General features: G+C 40.4%; 1 protein-coding gene across 1 annotated transcript in view; it reads left to right on the top strand.

The window, feature by feature from the left end:
- mboat2a (membrane bound O-acyltransferase domain containing 2a) overlaps positions 1-17,865 on the top strand; it is a 41,143-nt gene extending 23,278 nt beyond the window's left edge. The window contains exons 2-13 of the mRNA XM_034111377.2: positions 846-991; positions 4,224-4,301; positions 8,779-8,874; positions 9,881-9,936; positions 11,223-11,277; positions 12,172-12,358; positions 12,946-13,138; positions 13,691-13,794; positions 13,884-13,948; positions 14,353-14,485; positions 15,053-15,204; positions 15,406-17,865. Of these exons, the coding sequence (XP_033967268.1) occupies positions 846-991; positions 4,224-4,301; positions 8,779-8,874; positions 9,881-9,936; positions 11,223-11,277; positions 12,172-12,358; positions 12,946-13,138; positions 13,691-13,794; positions 13,884-13,948; positions 14,353-14,485; positions 15,053-15,204; positions 15,406-15,571 (1,431 nt within the window). The 3' untranslated portion in view covers positions 15,572-17,865. The remainder of the gene's footprint in view (positions 1-845; positions 992-4,223; positions 4,302-8,778; positions 8,875-9,880; positions 9,937-11,222; positions 11,278-12,171; positions 12,359-12,945; positions 13,139-13,690; positions 13,795-13,883; positions 13,949-14,352; positions 14,486-15,052; positions 15,205-15,405) is intronic.
- Positions 17,866-18,528: the final 663 nt, after the last annotated feature.

Raw genomic sequence — 18,528 nt, 5'->3', positions numbered from 1 at the left:
TTCTCTCATATTGTTCATAAATCTGAAAAAATCTGTGATAGTGAGCACTTCTCCTTTGCCGAGATAATCCATCCTACCTCACAGGTGTGGCATATCAAGATGCTGATTAGACAGCATGATTATTGCCTTAGGCTGGCCACAATAAAAGGCCACTCTGAATTTCAGAGTGGCCTTTTATTGTGGCCAGCCTAAGGCAATAACAATATTTGAGAGAAATGGTATTTTGTGTATATAGAAAATGTTTTAGATCTTTGAGTTCATCTCATGAAAAATGGGAGCAAAAACAAAAGTGTTGCGTTTATATTTTTGTTCAGTGTAGTATAGAGATAACGTGCAGAGACTTTAATAAGGGATTTGTTGCTTTCTAAAAGTGAATGACTTTTAGAAATAAATGTTTAGATGTGCGAAAGAAGTAAGCCATTAGCTAGCTACCAAGACTAATTACATACCTAAACTGCTATATAAAATCATAACCTGGATCTCTCTGGAAAACCACTTCAATTCTATTTTAATTAGCAATGTAATCCTCAGTGATTACATTGCTACCTTGGGGGACCATTCAGGAATAATTAAAGTGAAAGAGACATGTAATGCTACTTCCAAGCGATGGACATCTGGTATTTACCTTGTTGTTTCACATTTCTGCTAATACCCCATGTATCTCTTTAAAAATGTCACAATGCTCCATATGTAATGTCCCTCATATAGAGGTCACTTGTGAGGTTTGCTGTCTCCGATAACATTATTGTTTGTTTCACCAATGCTAGCATTTGGCATAGCTGTGGCTAGCTGATTCATACTGATTACATACACCTGTAACACTGTTTCTGTGTCCCTCTGTGCAGGTTAACTTTGTGGCATGTCAGCTGTTTGCCCTGCTGATGGCTCTGTGGTTTCGGCTCTACCTCCACCCCAGTAAGACCAGTCCTTTCATCAGACATGTGGTGGCCACTCTGCTGGGCTTCTACTTGGCCCTCTTCTGCTTTGGCTGGTGAGTCACTCTGCTGTTTATCAGCTCTTTACTTCTCATCACTATCTTTTGACACTTCCTTTTTCATGTCATGCTATTGTAAATACACGATTATGCTGCTGAATTGTTTAGAAGGATGTTGTTAAGCTCATGGTTTTGGTTTATGAAATATCATATCATGTAAATGATTGTTTTATAAGTAAGTGTAATGACGTGTCCACTTCTGCTTTAGTTTGTGATTCCATACATTTCTAGAATGCAACTGCACTTGGAAACAATCAATTAAGCGACTTTGCCAAATATTTATTCAGTTAATTTATTAATTTCATAGCTTTGGCAGGTCATTGATTATGAAAATGATATTCCTTTACACATAGGTGCCATTATAGTGTATTGATATGTTTTAGCAAAAGCAATTATAATACCCTTGGCAAAACACAACACATTTTGTGACTTTAATCCCTTAAGAAAAGGCCAAATCTGAAGAGACTGAATAGTAAAGTCCATTGGTCTTTCAGAATGGGCTTGCTAGCGTTAGCAGTATGCTAACAGTTTTAAGTTTTATTATTGACCTACCAATTAGTTTACAGATAGTGAATTATTATAGTGTCATAGCGGATAGGTGTCTGGAAAAATACTCTTAATATGTGAGGAGTACTTCTTTCATTATAATAGAAAAATAAAATGATCAATCACTCCATTGAGTCTGCTGTTACTTTCTTCTGTCATCAACCGACACCCTTTTCCTTGTTTGTTTCATGTCTGCCCTCATCCTCCTCCGTCCCTCCCTTTTGTGCCAGCCCCCTCGCTGCCCTTCCCATCCTTATTCTCCCTGACCCCGTCCTCGTTCCTCTCACCCGCGCCAAGCAAATGGGTCGATAGGGCAGTAAAAGATATCCAATTATAAAGCTATTGCCCTGTAACAGACAACCCTCTGTACCTCTGGCAAAGTGCCTCTCAATGGGCCATCGAGTGTGTGTTTGTATTGGATAGCAAACCTCAGAAACATTAGCCAACCTAATGGGCCAAAATGCTAACCAGGTGAAATGTTACCTTTTCATCGGGTGATAGGGTGTTATATCATCACCTCGCTGCCAGACGATTCGTGTACATTATGCAACTGACACTGAGCCGTGGTTGGTTCTTGTTATTTGTTGTGGCTGAGAGAGGTGATGTAGTAAAAAGTAAAAATTCATTCCTGAACCAGAGATGAAACTATTTTGTATTTTCCCATTCAAGAGTCTCATGACAGTGTCAGGCAAAACTGATAACATTCAAGAGGTTTGTCCTTTACTGATGTGAGTAGACATCAGAATTTGATCCACTTCAAATGCTTGAAGTGAAATGCAAAATGTTAGGCTGCTTATTTTCCTAAAAGCTAGAGAGTATTTCTCTAACCCCATTGTTATCAGTATTATAACATTAGGTATACAGTAGGCGTATTCCTTCAATACCATAGCAATACAGCAGAAAGATGTGTACAAATAAAGAACTGAAACATAGTTAGTAAGATAACACAAGTAAAATGACTGTATTGTACTCGCTGAGCTGTGAATGGGCACTGTGAACAACTGCTTTGCATGAGAGAGAAAAGGGACATAGTGTTCTTTTTCAAACAAAAACAAAACCCATTACAACATATCCTGTATGATTTTAAATTAACAACATATGAAATTCAAAAATGAAATTATTCTGTACACAGGACTCTTGTGATGGCCTTGCTAACTTGATGTCAGATCAATCTTCTCATCTTGAAAAATGCCATTTATCCGGACATCTTCCTTGTCCAAATGGACCAAACAATCAATAAGTGTGTGTCTGTGAAAGCCTGCCAAAGAGCTTTATGTGCCAGATCAATTAAGATAGAACCAGCTCCTTTAAATCTCTATACGCAGATACATTTAACCAAGGTTGTATATGGTACTTCCTGTGCCTGGTGCAGTGCTCAAAGCTACTACTCATTTTAGACACCTATTACAGGAATTATAGTGTTCATCTCACTTCAGGTTCTGATTTTACAATACAAACCCATATCATGATGCAGAGGTTGAGATGAGCGATTTAAAAAGACAGATGTAAATATTTGATAAACTTCTCAAGCAGAGCAAGGTTACAGTAACTTAGAGCTGTGCACATGATGTTAATTGTTTATAGGATCCCAAACTGCTTCTGCCAGTTTAGCTTGCTTGTGTGGAATGCTTGAATGCACCCACAGATACACACGCACACACGCGCACACACACACGCACACGCACACGCACACACAATGTTTTAAACCTTCGTTGCACACGCTCTGTTCTTTCTTAGAGGGCACCTGGCTGTAGCGCTGGAGGATGCTGCAGAGTGTTAGTTTATTTTAGGATCTATTCCCTCTCTGTCAGACGCACATGTTTGTGTTTGAATGTCACTGGAGAGAACAGTTGAAACATTTCCTCTGTCATCTGGCGCTCAGCTCAATTGAACTTTTGCAGACATGCTAAACGATCATGTTAATTGATACAGGCTAACCTGTCAGAATGTATACCGTCTTAAGAGATATTTTTCCTCTACCTTCATCTGATAATACTGTATTATTTCATTTGTTGAGCACAGTTAATTCACCCCGCTTATGATCCTTGTTCCCTGCCAACCCCTGATGCCCTCACCATCTTTGTTGACTCACTGCTAACACAGTGTGGCGTCTCTGGCCTCCTGGAGGGCCTGACGTTGGTAGCATCACACACTGTGCCCTTCAAAGACCCATCTGGTAGCTGTTGAACTGTGTGCTTGTGCATGCCTGTGTGTATGTTTTTACAGGGTGAGAGATTGGTCAACATAACTCGGATTTTGATCAATTCACACACAATCATGTCTCTGTAAGGGTGCGATGTATGGAATCTTGCATCTGGAAGGCAAGTCATTTAGGCAAGGCGAGTTTAGTTATATAGCACTTTTCAACACAAGGCAATTCAAAGTGCTTTACAAAAAATGAAAGACATTCAGAAAATGGCATTTAAAATCAGTCATTTAGGAACATGGTGAGATGGTGATCGTCACTCTCCTGCCCAGATGACATATTCCTGGTTACACACATGACTGAGGGTGTAACTGCGGTTTCTTAATGCTGTTGTTTCCTCTTCCTAATCAGGATGTGGATTGTAATACAGAATGACGAATGGGCATGTGTGTTAGAAGGAATATGTTTCCCAGTAAATGACAAGAAAATGTTTAAAGCTGAATATAAGGTCACTCAATAATGTATGTATCTTTGCAGGTATTCCCTTCATTTCCTGGTGCAGAGTGGTCTGTCCTACAGTGTGATGATCTTCGTAGGCCTGGAGCACATGCACAAGTAAGTGCAAACCACCCACACAGAATTGTGAAACACCTCTCCGTATCGTTGAGTAATAAACCAAGTTGAAGCATGACAAAGACATTTGTCAAAGTCGGTAACCGAAATCTTCTCAAATGTAAGATTTGATGTTAGATAACGTAAATGCTTCATCTCGGCTAACTCTGACCAATCTTGTATTAGCGTCATTATTTGTTTGTCTCGGGTTTTTTGGAGCCATTCGAGCCTGGGTCACCATGACGATGATTCTGCCCCCGGGCTCCCATCTGTGACCATGGCTTATCAAGAAAACGACACGAACGCACACACACAGACACACACATTGCCCATGATTTTATTTTATTTTTTATATTCAAGGTTATAAGTGCAGGTGCAAACAGAAGATGTTCCCTCTGGAGAACTTGAAATAGATTGTAGCAGAACATTAATCACTAAAGCAACTGCCCTCTGAAAGAAAGGACTCGAATTCAATGACACTGACCCTTACATACTGACTATGCCACTTAAACATAAAGGAGTGTTTTACTTCAAGTCATATAACTTTATTTCTCGAAGTTTAACAAACTACAAACTGCTTAAGTGTGCTTTTAGCCTGGGGTTTTGTTCCTCATGTTGTGTGTGGATAAGCTGCTCCTTTTACAGTAGCTCTTATGAAAATGTGTGTCACCCAAACCCACACACCTCAGTCGCACTCAGATATAGAGTTCCGCTCCCCCCTCGCCTTCCCCCCCCACCAGATGAGGGTGGAGCTCAGGGGCAGAGAGGTGAGGAGTACCACAGAGGCAGGATGCTGTGACATGCTCATGCTTGCAGAGGGCGTTGAACCCACTGCCTCAGGTTTTTGCGTAACAAATGGATGTTATCTTAGCAGGAGGTTGTGATTTACATGGGGCCGTGTGCTTTTGCCTACTCCGTGTTTAACGCAGGGCTTTTCCTCTTTGAACTGCGCTTGTGTTGGTTACATGGGTAGACGAGGCTTTCTTCAAAGATGTTCATAAACAAAGGATTATGACTTTATTTTGATGATACGGTTTTCCTTCTTTATTTGGTTAGGATTTGTTTGTTTATTTTAAGGTCCCTTTTAAAAGAAAGAGGAAACTGTCAATGTAAACCTGAGGTGTAAATGTTTCATTTCAGGCTTCTCTCTCAACAAAAGCAGAACATATGCCAAGTTGAGAAATGGGCCTCTGGTTAAACTCTCACTTGCCCTATTTTATAACACCTTCTCTGGAATATGACATGTCCTTTTAACCCTGCATTTTAATTCCTTTTTTTTTTATTTCAAGTTGTCGCTTTCTCTCTGCCTTTCTCTTTCTCGGTTTGATTTGTCTCTTTTTATACATCTTTTTTCTTATGTCTTGTTTCAGAGCCAGCCATTTCTTCTTTTTATATAATAACACACTGTAGCCTTTGCTAATGATAATACTGCTGACAAGAGATATTAATGAGTATAAGGCTGATTATATACACTTATTTCCAATAACACCTAGCACAATGGCACTTGCTGCACGTCTGGAGCGTTCCCTGAACAGCAGCACTGTGGCGGGACTTGTTGCCTCTATTTGTTGTTTCCCACTCAGTTCTCAGCCCTTGGGGGTGACGGCCCGTCCACACAGCGGCGTGCGTTGTCGCTTGCCGGCGGGCATGTCTGAAGCTAGACCAACAACCAATCACCTGAATCTCTCGCCCCGGACACACAAGCAGCGGTTTGATTGGCTAGAGCTTGTACTGGCATATGATTCGATTGGCTGACGCTTCCGTCGAAGCTTAAAAAGTTGAACATTGCTCAACCTTTGCAGCGAGCACCGCGAGAAAAGCTAGGCTTTGCTCCCACAATGCAGTTCGGCGAAGCGTGACGTCACCCCATTCAAAGTGAATGGGCAGAAGCGTTGAAGCTTCAACGCACGCCGCTGTGTGGACGGGCCGTGTAGAGTGAGCGCAGTGTGACAGCTCTATAGAGTTGCAAAAAGCTCTTTTTTTGTGGACTGTGGGAACGGGTGTGAATGTGAACCCCGGCTTAGTGTAGCTCTGACCACTTTGTTCGACTGCTAGGTATCATATTTCATGCTATTCTACTCTCATGCAGCTCTAGATCTCTTGCCACCCTCTCACACAGAATTGACACAGCAGAAGCAGCAAAGTGCAGCCTGCTGTGGGCTGCCATACCATTTATTTGGAAAATGCGGCCAATCTGAACGTTTGGGATATGTTAACCCGTTGTGCAAAGGTGTGGCGAGAGAGTAACCTCAGCCAACCTGTAAACCTGTTTCTGTAGCTGCTGTGATATGTTGACATGTGTGACGAATACACATATTCCTGCTTGAAACACATGAACATGCCCCCTTGCTGTAGAAATATGTCGTTATTGTGGTGTGCACTTCATGCCGATAGCAGACAGGGATAACTGTGAGACAGTAGGCTGTGACAGTAATACTAGTGCCCTCTTATTTAATATTAAAGAAAACCATAAGAAACTCAGACAAAATCTGAAAAGAAAATTACGTGTTGCAGAAAATATTCATTTTTTCCCCTATAATGTGAATCCACCTCTAGTTCAGGCAACGTCATACAGGCCGTGTTATAGTATCTACATATGTCTCTTTATTACCTGAGACATTAGGGTCGACTGGAAGAAGGACAGGTAGTGGTGACAGCTGACATTTTTCCCTCTACATTTGTACCAGTTCATCAGCCCAACACACTTGGCAGTACAGATGCCCTAAACATGGGCTGCCACTCATGAAACCACCCCTATAGACTTCAGCTTCAGTTACGACCAACGCCTAAGATGAGGATAGAATGGAGAAATTGTATTCTATCTGTAACATAAGCACGCCGTTCAATTAGATTTCGAATTCATTTAAGGTGTGAAAGCATGACTGTAAACCTGACGTTGTACAAATGAGTGACTCGCAGACACAAGATGAAACGTATGGAAATAAAATCTGGATCCATGTATGCATTTGAGTAAGCATGAAGTGTGCCTCGAGGCATTTATTCAATGTACAGTACACAGCGTTATAGAGAGTCCTCAGACATGTATTTATAGCTGGTTTTCCTTTTTCACCGCTCCATGTGCAGTATGCATCCATACCTGCGGCTCAGCCCGTTGACATGCCAACCGCTGTCCCGCAGTGGGAGGAGGCCAGCCTTTCTTTAGTCTCAGCCCCGTCTGATGCCTCGAGTGAAGAGGAAACACCCCCCTCCGAGCTGTGAATTACACAAACACAAATCAGAGGTGGATAAAGACAGGATCCCTGGTGCGCCTGCTGCAAATATAGCTGCAGCAGCACATGTAGCTCGTGTCCTCTCATAACTGCAGCTGTGTCCACCAGTAAATAAAGCTGATCTTGGTTAAATAGCGTTGTTGCTAAGGATTGTTAACAAAAAAAGAATTAAGCTCTGTTGCACTGCTAAAGATGTCCACTTTACGTCATATTACCGCATACTCTGGTGCGGAGCATATTTAGTCTTTGTGTTCAAACTAGGGCATATCTGCCATAGGAACATTTCTGCTGCTTTCAATGCAAACGTAAAGTCGTTTCACTGAAACTGAACGTTGCTGGAGTGATCTGTAGCACGATACTGTCCCTTGCTTCAAGAAAATGGCACCCCTAGTGTAAGCAAGTGTAACAGGACGGGTTATCTTACTGTATCAGCAGGATTTTAGTCCAGGTGTTTCTTCTTCTTTGTTGTTGTAATGATGTCCTCTTGACATTGCCTTCTCTGCATCTGGTTTTGTTATAAATAATAATGTGTAATCATATTTTCCATAAATGTTTCATATTGCTGAAGTGTGAGTTGTTTAATTCATTTTGTTATTACAAATGCTTGGTAATAGAGATGATGTCTCGGCTGCTCCTCGGACTGCTGCAGATACAGTAGGCTTACAAGAGGCGTCTTATCAGCAATGCAGCTGTGCTCTAGCTAGTGGGTTGTACTCCTCAATAGATGCTGCACAAACCTCCTTTTGTTAGCAGAGGAATGCTAACTTGCTAGCTTTGACTTGGGCTGTCTCTGCAGCAGCTTTGTACAGCAGGCTTTAGAGCAGCTCTGTCTTTGGTCTTCTCCTGAAAGCTTGTGTTGTCCTCTGTCTTCAACCACTGACCCTGACACATTATGAGAGCCTCCTCTGCTCTTTTGTCCTTTTGACCCCCCCTCCTATCCTGTCCGTAGCTCTGCCCTGCTGCCGAGGCCACTGTCTTTTGTACTGTTCTGGATCAAAAAGGTCCTTGTTCTGCGGCAGATATGAGAACAAAGGGATGGACTAAGAACTCTGAGGTTAAACCTTCCCGATGTGTGCATTAAGATGCCCTTTCTTAAACGCTCTATATAGATACGAATGTTAGAACTTATGCATTTAAATGTTTTTGGCTTTTGAACACAACATTTCCGTATTTTTGTAAAAGCAATTACCTTCATACCTGTGTAATAATTTCTTCCTCTAATTCCTCTTTTTCTTTCTTTTCCTGCACAGGTACTGCTTCATTGTGACACTTAGCTATCTGATAGTATGTCAGATCACTCGTGTCTACGTGTTTGACTATGGCATGTACTCTGCAGATTTCACAGGGTAAGCTTCACTAAGACTATATTACTTTTTCAAATCTTTTTAAACATTTTATAAAAACCTCCAGTGGTATTTATGTTGAATGCTATATGAAATACAAAGCTAAACAAAACCAGAAGTTAACAGTAAGAGTCAGGGGGAATAATGGGATATGACTCAAGCAGACTGAGCCAAACAGAAACCAGAGCGTGTCACACTGCTGTGTCCGCAGGAGGACGTCGATAGCGACTCTTGTGGTTGGTTCCCACTTCTCCAGACTGTCTGACAATTTAAGCAGACAGCCTGCACTCCCAGCACGCCACGATGGGGGATGCTAGTTGCTAAGCAACCCAATGCAAACCCATACTGCGAGGGCAGAGATTTCAATCTTTTAAAAACCTAGTCTGCCATTCCCTTTACATCCCTTTGAAAAGTCAAATTCACGTTTTCCTTGAGGTCAGCATGAACCTTATAATGAAAGACGAGACCAGATAGTAAAAACATTCCTATTGTTTTATCAAGAGACCAGAACTTATCTGGCCTGTTGGCTTGTTTTGACTACATTGTATCTTGCCACCAACCGTTTTCATGTAAGCAATTAGTCAAGAATCTGTATTTGCTGAAGGACAGAAAGAGTGTACATGTCTTAAGGAAGGTTAGGGCAAAAGAGAGCCGACTTTAAAAGGGCTCTGATAGAGTATGGCTTGAATAAGTCAAGAGAAAGAGTGCTCAGTGTCAAAGGACTGATGACCTTGGGAATAGAGAAGAGGAATAGAAAGAATAAAAGGAAGTCTGCAATTATACTTGTGACTTCCCATTTTGGATGAACTTTCATCTAAAAACCTTCCTTGCTAGCAGAACCTAATCACGGAGCAACAGTTTAGCATGACATCTTCTCCTTTACTTAAGAAAACTAAAACATTTTGGTTAAGCATGTGAGAAATACTTGTATTAGAAAATGTGACCCAGTTGTGTTGTTTTGAAATTCTCTATAGTTACATGGCTATTTCTGTTTGATGATTTGTTTCAGGCCCATGATGGTTATAACACAGAAGATCACCAGCTTGGCGTTTGAAATACATGACGGTAAGACAAGCGTGTGCGTGTGTGTGTGTGTGTGTGTGTGTGTGTGTGCGTGCGTGTGTGTCTTTTGTCTTTGTCTGTGTGTGCGAGCATCCTCTTTGCAAAACATGTGACGGAAGTGAAAATGGTTTATTTCTCTTTCGAGTTTCCAAAAAGGTCACATGGCCATGTTCCAGTTCTGACAATGGACTAGTGAACAACACAGCATAAACACAGTTATGCAATGGAGCAATGACCAGATATGCACTCTCTCCCATACACCTCCCCCTGCTCTCTCTGTAACAGGTTATTGTCTCTAAACACGATTTGAGCTAGACTGAATAATGTTGAAAAAGCAATGTTTGAACCATTTATCTGCAAAAATGAGCTCATGAGCAATACATAAATGGTAGAGAATGACATTGTGGTTAAAACAAACATGTTATGTGTGATCAAGTATCAGAGAGGCTTAAAGATGCGAGTCACTCAAAGCCTTTTAGTTCCCATTTGGAGACTTAAGTCCCCTCAGGCTATTCTAGCCTCATTACAATCAGCAGTCTTACAGCAAGTCATGTATTGATGTGCGTGTCGGTGGGTGCATGCATGTGTAGGCAGCGCAGAGTAGAGTAGTGTTTTGAATTCTGTTCAGGTCACCGCTTCTACTCACAACTGCGAGTCTAATGAGAAACTAAGAATGTAATCGCTATCCTTATCCACTGTCGCACACTCATACCTGCCTGCTGTAAAACACACATTCACACATACTGCACACAGTATTTTGCCATATATCTGTTTGCCACAAAGTCAAATACTTGCCCATATTCCAGCAGTTATTAAAGGCAAAGGGAAGCAGATTCATAATTCATCTTTTCATTTATGTGATTGAGATAAGAGTGGCCTCACATTTTCACAAAAATGTGAGGCCAAGTAATATAGGGCAGACCCTAACTAAACATCTCAGTAACCACTAATTGCTCTCAGATGGCATTTGCCCTCTTAGAATATTCGTCAGTAAGGAAGCAACACAAAAGTACAACCAGATGCTTCATACTTTATTTTCCTCTCTTTGTGAATGGCCCTGTTTACAGTACAGGGCCATGTGCCCTTCCTGGCCTTTGATGCTGTGCTCCAATGAGAGCAACCTCTGGCACCGCGTGGGTTTGAGAGTCAGCGCTTTGTCCTAACTATGCATGGCGTGCCCCTTGTTACTATTGAATGAAGCTGCATTTTAGAGCATGTTCTGCAGGTTCACATGCAAATGAATGACGTTTTTTTAATTTGACATCTCTTCCTTTTGTGTTTCTGTGTAGGTTTGACCAAGCCTGAGAAACAGCTGACTCCCAGTCAGAAATACCTAGCTATCAGGTACGTGACTCAGGTATGTTTTTACTGCCTCAGATAATGGGTTCATTAAATCAAGCCAAACTGAAAAGTTGACATGGTTTTAAATCTATTAATGAACTCAGTCTGAAAGGAATTATGCTCTTTTTTAAAAATAAAGGCGTCATTGCTTTGTGCATATGATATCACCACAGGCTCCCTCTGGTGTTGTCAAGCATTTGTTAGAGCATTGGTATCTCGGAAACCAAACATGAACTGCTCTCATCTGAACTGTATTGTAGGAATGCCCTTCGCTCCATCTGTCCTACATTACAACGGCAGATGCCCCTCCCTCACAGATACTATTGGAGATGGCACTACAGCTGAGGTGTACAAAGAGTGTATGAAGCAGGATGTGAGTGGGGGGATGAGTTGCTACTGTACGCTATCAGGGAGTTAATATGTGATGACGTAGATGAACTGAACAGAGAAGATAGCGGGACCAGCTTCTTTACATTCATTGAAAAAGTGGTTCAGTACAGTTTTATATATATACACAATGAAACCCACTAAATGCGTAGATCATAGCATGAGCCAGTGTACCAATAAGGTCCCAGATAAGAGGCACCAAACCTTTGTTTCGTAAACCTTCGCTGGCATACTATGAGTCAGCCGCTACCTTTCAGATACTGGGAAGGGGAAAAATTAGCAGTCGATACAAGAGCTCTTGTTGCAGTTCGACCACTACCTCACCCAGCAGATTTAATTCAGGGAAGAAGTGTAAGAGACCACAAAAAGGTTCAAAGTCAGTCAAAGCACTCTCCTCCTGGACAATTCAATAGAAGAGGCCATACTGGTTGCTTAGTGGACAGGAAGCCATCTTCACATGTGTTTTTCTCTTTCTATAATCTGCTTTATCTCTTCCCTGTGGCCTTTCAGACGGATGCCCAGCTTGCTGGAGTACTTAAGCTACAACTGTAACTTCATGGGCATCCTGGCAGGGCCCTCCTGCTCTTACAACGACTACATGGCTTTCATCGAAGGAACGTGCTACCAGCCACGCCACCAGGAGAACGCCAACGGCAAGGAGAACGGAAAGTACAAGCAGACAGAACCCTCACCCAAGGTACAACACAGGTTTAACCGCTTTAATAGAAATGCGAACGTTATTTAAAGTCTTCAAACACTTATTGGAGTAGAGCACGTCTGCATGTTGTGTTGTGGTCGGTGAAAACCTTCTCAATCATAAACCCTCAAAGAGAATAATTGAAATAGCAGATATAATGTTTCAAATCAGGACTTTATACTATGATATTCTTCTTTTAGTGGTTTATGTTTAAAAAAGCAAAACAGCAGTGTAGTTGTTTCAAGGTGTGCCGGGTAATTATAAGGCACGTGTTCCCATTAGAGAAACAGACACATTATGGAATAGTGTGACGCAAATGTCTGAACCTCAAGGCAATTTCTGTTTTCTTATCGCGTACTGCATTCATAATTTAATTATTCATCGTAAATTAGAAGGAAACTGAGAGGAACACAATCGTTCTTGAATAAAACTAAGAGTTATCAAGGACTTTAGTTAACCTCAAGGTAACTAACTTTTGTATCACTTCTCCTAGTGTGTTTATTATTGATAGCCGAATACAATATGATGTAATGGGTTTTGTTTAACTGGGCTACTTGATCCCACTCTTCTCTCTCACCTCCACCCAGAATGACGTCATCTCCAAGCTGTGCACATGTGCCATCTCGCTGGGCATCTATCTGTCTCTGTGCAACCTGCTTCCTGTGGAGCACTCCATAGACGATGAATTTGTCAGCTCCACGCCCTTCTATCTGCAGATCATCTATCTTTACCTGGCCATGCTGGCTCTCAGGCCCAAGTACTACTTTGTCTGGACACTTGGTGAGTTTGATGTGAATATCTCACTGGAGTGCACTATTCCTACCACCAATTCCATACAAAAGATATACTTTTGTTTTGGTTGTTGGTGAATTTAACTGGAAGAGGGACCTTGAGTGTTACCCTGAGTGCCTTAAAGTACCTGGATGGCCTTTGTATGTCCCTGTCTTTTTCTGTAAATAATGAACTTTGAATGAACACTATGTTCCATTCCCTTTAATAGCTCGACTGGTACCAATTTTATACAGCGTTATCTTTTGGTTTTGTTAAATGCTACTGCCCATTGAGGTTTCATGAACTCCCTGAACTTGGTTATTTTTAAAGTAGTCTGTACAGTATGTGAGATGCAGCCTAAAACAGTCCCTGGCTCTTATTTAACTGCATCTCTTGATACAACAGTGCCATCTAGTGTTCAGCTAAAAAGTTGTTAAAAGGACAGAAACAGTTGATGCCAGATCTCCATCTTTCTCTGTTGTTGCTTCACAAACTAATGCTTTCTAAGGAGCTGTTGTCATCTTTTAATGTTGAAGTAACATGTGTGCCTTTCTCCTGCAGCTGATGCTATCAATAACGCTGCAGGATTCGGTTTCAATGGATACAACAAAGATGGCTCTCCCCGCTGGGACCTTGTATCAAATCTCAGAATTTGGGACATTGAGGTTAGGCTCTTTTTATCAGACAAATCATATGCAAATATGGCCGTTTTTTCTACTTAAGTCTAAAGACTGATTTTGTGGTTTACTTTCAGTTTGCCACCAGTTTCAAGATGTTCCTAGACAACTGGAATATCCAGACAGCACTTTGGCTCAAAAGGTAAAATCATTAATGTTGTAATAAAGTACCCTGCTTAGTTTGTGTTAGAGCAAGACCTGGCTGTAGAGGGTGTATGATGCATATCTGAAGTATAGCCATTTGACTTATAAGCATACTAGACTAAAACACTCATAACATAAATTATTCATACATATACATAAAACATGAATTAGTTCATTCAAGAACAAAACCCATTTAAAAAAAATAAAACAATAAAAAAGATAACCAATTGTGTTCATTGTAAATAATTATATCCTAATAACAAAAACACAAATTTGCTTTTTATAATGTAATACATATTTGAAGACAACTATTCATTTCCATTTTATTTCTTATGATGGCCGGTCTCTTTCATTTATTTGTATTTGAAATGACAAAACCCCTAATATGTGTCCTGTTTCCAGGGTGTGCTATGAGCGCTGCCCCTTCAACCCCATGGCGGCCACCTTCCTGCTGTCAGCCATGTGGCACGGGTATTACCCCGGCTACTACCTGACCTTCCTCACTGGCATTGCCATGACCATGGCAGCTCGTGCAGTAAGTACCCACAGTTCCTGTCTATACAGTAGCCATTGTTGGAGTTTTCCCAGCCAGATTCAGCCATATGGATAATTACGCTCTTGTAGCTCATGAATCACCCACTTTGGAGTGAACCCTACAGTCATTATAGACATGTTGTCTAAGAGCTCTTTGCCAATGCTACTTAGCTTAAACCACAGACAAACAACACAATCCTTTTATGGGGAGTAAGGGGATAATAATAAAGTATCCTGGTATGCCACTTGTGTTTCAGTGTGAGGCCTTTACCACTAATCTGTGCTAAGCCAGACCTCTTCACTTTAGTCTTGTGAAAGACAAGAGGGTATTTATGTTGAGACATTGTAGTGATGCTACAGGGATGCTACAGGGAGATAATCTATTTACGAAGTTGATTAACTGAAACGCCCGCACAGAAAATGCCATTGCCTGCTGTCATGAAAGATTTCAGGAATCAGGATAATTGCTTATTTAAAGTCTAATGTACAGTTAAATAAGAAGAATGCACATTCAGTCACATGAAAATAATGTTGGGAACTCACATGATGTTCTTTTGTTTTTTTCCAGGTAAGGCACAACATCAGACCACACTTCATGGTCTCCGACTCGTACAAGCGCATCTATGATGTCATCACGTGGGCATGGACTCAGGTTGCCATTAGTTACACAGTGGCACCATTTGTCCTACTTGCTGTGGGACGCTCACTAAAATTCTACAGGTTTGTGTGTTTGTTGACATGAAATAAAAGGCCAACAATGATCAGTGTCATTCGTGTGAGGACTGCGGTTTAATCAGCTATTGGCTGCTAGACAGGCATACTCATAAAAGATCAAGGTTACTTTGCCACAGAGCTGTGTTGTGGAAATAGTTATTAAGGCTAAATAAATTCTCATATGTGACTAATTGGTTGTCTCTGCAGGTCCTGGTACTACTGCTTACATATCCTCTGCCTCCTGGTGGTACTGGCCCTGCCTGTCAGATCAAGACGCCGACAGGCCAAAGAGCAACAGGACGGCCTACAGGACAGCCAGATTGACCACCACAGCACAGACAACAACTGCAACCAGAAAGAAAAGGCCACATGAGGCGGACGACCGACAGTCCCTCTTCAGCAGCAGAAACACTGAGAGGAACCACTGAGATCTGGAGTGTGGCGAGTCTGTGTACCCGACAAAACCAAATAACGGACAGTCTGAGAATCCTAACGGACAGAAAACACAAGTCAAAGTTCTGTCAAAACTTCCAGTAGCAAGGATGACAGCAATCACAGTTTCTGACGTGGATAACCAGGATAACAATGTCCACGGTATAAACTAATGAGAGATAGTGTTAACTTTACATTACATTAGTGGAAATGAAGACTTCCAAGCTGCCTTAAACCCTCTATGTACTCTGCTGGATGGGACGCTGCATGAACCTAAATGCAGCTTCAGCATTGTGGTGTCAGGTTATACAAACAGATTAGATGTGCAGTATGTGGAGGGTTTTTGTCAATGTCTGGATACAAGCCTCTGTTAGGTGGAAACCGAAAATGTGTTCACGTAAATGAAACATAACCTTTATCATCAGCTGCCAACTTCAAACAGGCCTTAGGATCCTCAAAACATCATTATATGTCTTTTTAAAAACCTTTATTGGAGCAGTATTCACATTGTACGTGTTTTGTATTTAGATGTTTGTGGCAACACTATTCAATTCCATTCTCAATGCTTTTTTTCTGGGCTAAAATGACTGAAATCGAGTCCCGAAAGTGGAATACAAATCTCGTCTGCCTCCATCAGTGGAAAGTCTAAAAGAGACACTCGAGAGTTAAATGGATTTCTGTTTGTTTTACTTTTTTCATATCTGCTGCTCTTTTGACAAATATGACTCTTCAGATAAACGTGTGTGTTTCAAAGGGAGTACATTTACTCTTATGTGACTTTCATTTTTTCTTGACAGATTTCTGAAATTTTTTCATTTGTTCATATTATTCACTCAAGTTTTACTTTGTGTTCACATGTCTTGCCTCTATATATATCTATATCTATATATATATATCTATATCTATATATATATATATATATATATATATATATATCCAAAACGATTTGATTAATGTCAGTTCCAAAAAATATAATTGTATAATTGGGGAAACACAATGGATTGTTAACATGACTGTTGAACTCTCACACAGTTTCTTAGTCCTACAAATATGGCATTAATCTAGTCAAGAGTACCACATTAATTGACGGCTCTGGCATTTACATTTCTAAAGGTTCTAATTATAATAAGCCAATTTAATAAAATACAATTCCAAATATCACATTACATTAAAGCACTTTTGTTTTCAGGCTGCAAACTATCCAAGTGTGCAATTTGAGCCCGTCGGTGAGGAAATCTGATAAGGTATTTAATGTATGTCACATAATAGTATTGTTAAAAATTCAAAGCCATAAACCAGTTAATGTGGTAAAGGATCTTATTTCATATTATGTGCACTTATGTTAGAATAGGAGATGTTTCAGGGTGCATTTACTGTAGGGTAATAGAGACACTGGTATCTCACGTATTTTTGGCTCACGGCTCACCTTAAGCCTTTTCAAATCATCCTGTTTACTCTTCATAACATTCAGCAATTCAAACAGCCACACTGTGTTACATTTTTGTATCATTATACATTTTTATGGATTAAGTCAAGAAATTGTGATGCAGAGGAGGCAACCTGAAAGGCACCCCACTGATATTTAGACAGTCAAAAGTAAAATGTGTATGTATCTGTTAGAGCAGGAAGTAGTATTTCAAGCCTGAACACTTTGAAGACGTACATTTTTTTTCATCTAATTGTCAGTATTTTTTTTGGTTTGGTGCATTTGCATTATCTAAAATAATAATCAAGCAGCAGAGGTGAGCTTTACATTACTTTTAAAGATTTTCTAACATTTGCATATTCCTGCCATAACTGTGTGTGTGTGTGTGCGCGCGTGTGCGTGTGTGTGCGCGCATGTGATCCTTACATGTCGATGTGGTTTCATGTAAACTATATTTGTAGCCTGGGCCCTGCGTAGGCAACGTGGCCCACCTAAGGTAAAGGGATGTCATTCTACCAACAGCGATTATTGCACTGCATGGCCACCCAAACCAGCAGACCAATGCAAACGGCTCCATATGTCCAAAGTGCCAAATCACGAATGGCGCACTTTTGTTTTGTGTTTATGTGAGCATGCGTGCCTGGGCGTGCGTTTGTGTGTGCAAATGTTTCCATGTTGTATGTGTGTGTGCGTGCCTGTGTAACATAACGGTTATGTTTGTGTCAGAAGGAAATTTATTGAAAGATTTGTATAACAGTACATTAAAATTCTGATTTATGTGGCAAATAAAGAGAAATTATTTTTAAACACTTACTGTAAACTGAAAGTACACGTCTATTTATATGTTCAATATCAGGGATGACATTCGAAAGATCAAAGCTGTAGTTCATTCCCTGTTGTTTAAGACTTGCGAAAAGATGTAAAGCCATTTTCAGCTACGTATATATTAACTTAAAGTAACAAAAACATTGATTGTGCAGAACAAAATACTTCTAATTTTATTATTTTCAAATAACGTTATTAGATCAGTAGTAAGCAGCATAGTTGGTTGAGATGGAGCAGGTTTTACATAGCCTACTGCTGGATAGTTTAATATACTAGAATAAAATGATTAGAATTGCTTCTGCCCATTATAGGTTTTTGAAGTTTGAATGAGCAAGAATCGTTACAGTACAGACTCTTAACAGTGTTCCTGTTAGATGCTTTCCGTGTCTAAAACAAAATGTTATCAAAATGTGCTGGGGTCTCCTTTTTTCAATCTTTGAAAATATATTGAAATATACAAACATTTCAGATAATGTACTCATTCACATAATGGTCAGAGAAAGACATAATTAAATATCACAAGTACAATAACTTTTATGTACTTATATAGGGCTTTCAAATACCCAATTTCATGGTGGGTCATTTTTGATTATTTTTCTTTGGAAATTTAGAAATGTTCTTTGTCTTCCTACAATATTATATCCAAT

The sequence above is a fragment of the Pseudochaenichthys georgianus genome, chromosome 22 (assembly GCF_902827115.2).
Source record: "Pseudochaenichthys georgianus chromosome 22, fPseGeo1.2, whole genome shotgun sequence".
Taxonomy (NCBI): domain Eukaryota; kingdom Metazoa; phylum Chordata; class Actinopteri; order Perciformes; family Channichthyidae; genus Pseudochaenichthys; species Pseudochaenichthys georgianus.
This window is presented reverse-complemented; position numbering and strand designations above follow the sequence as displayed.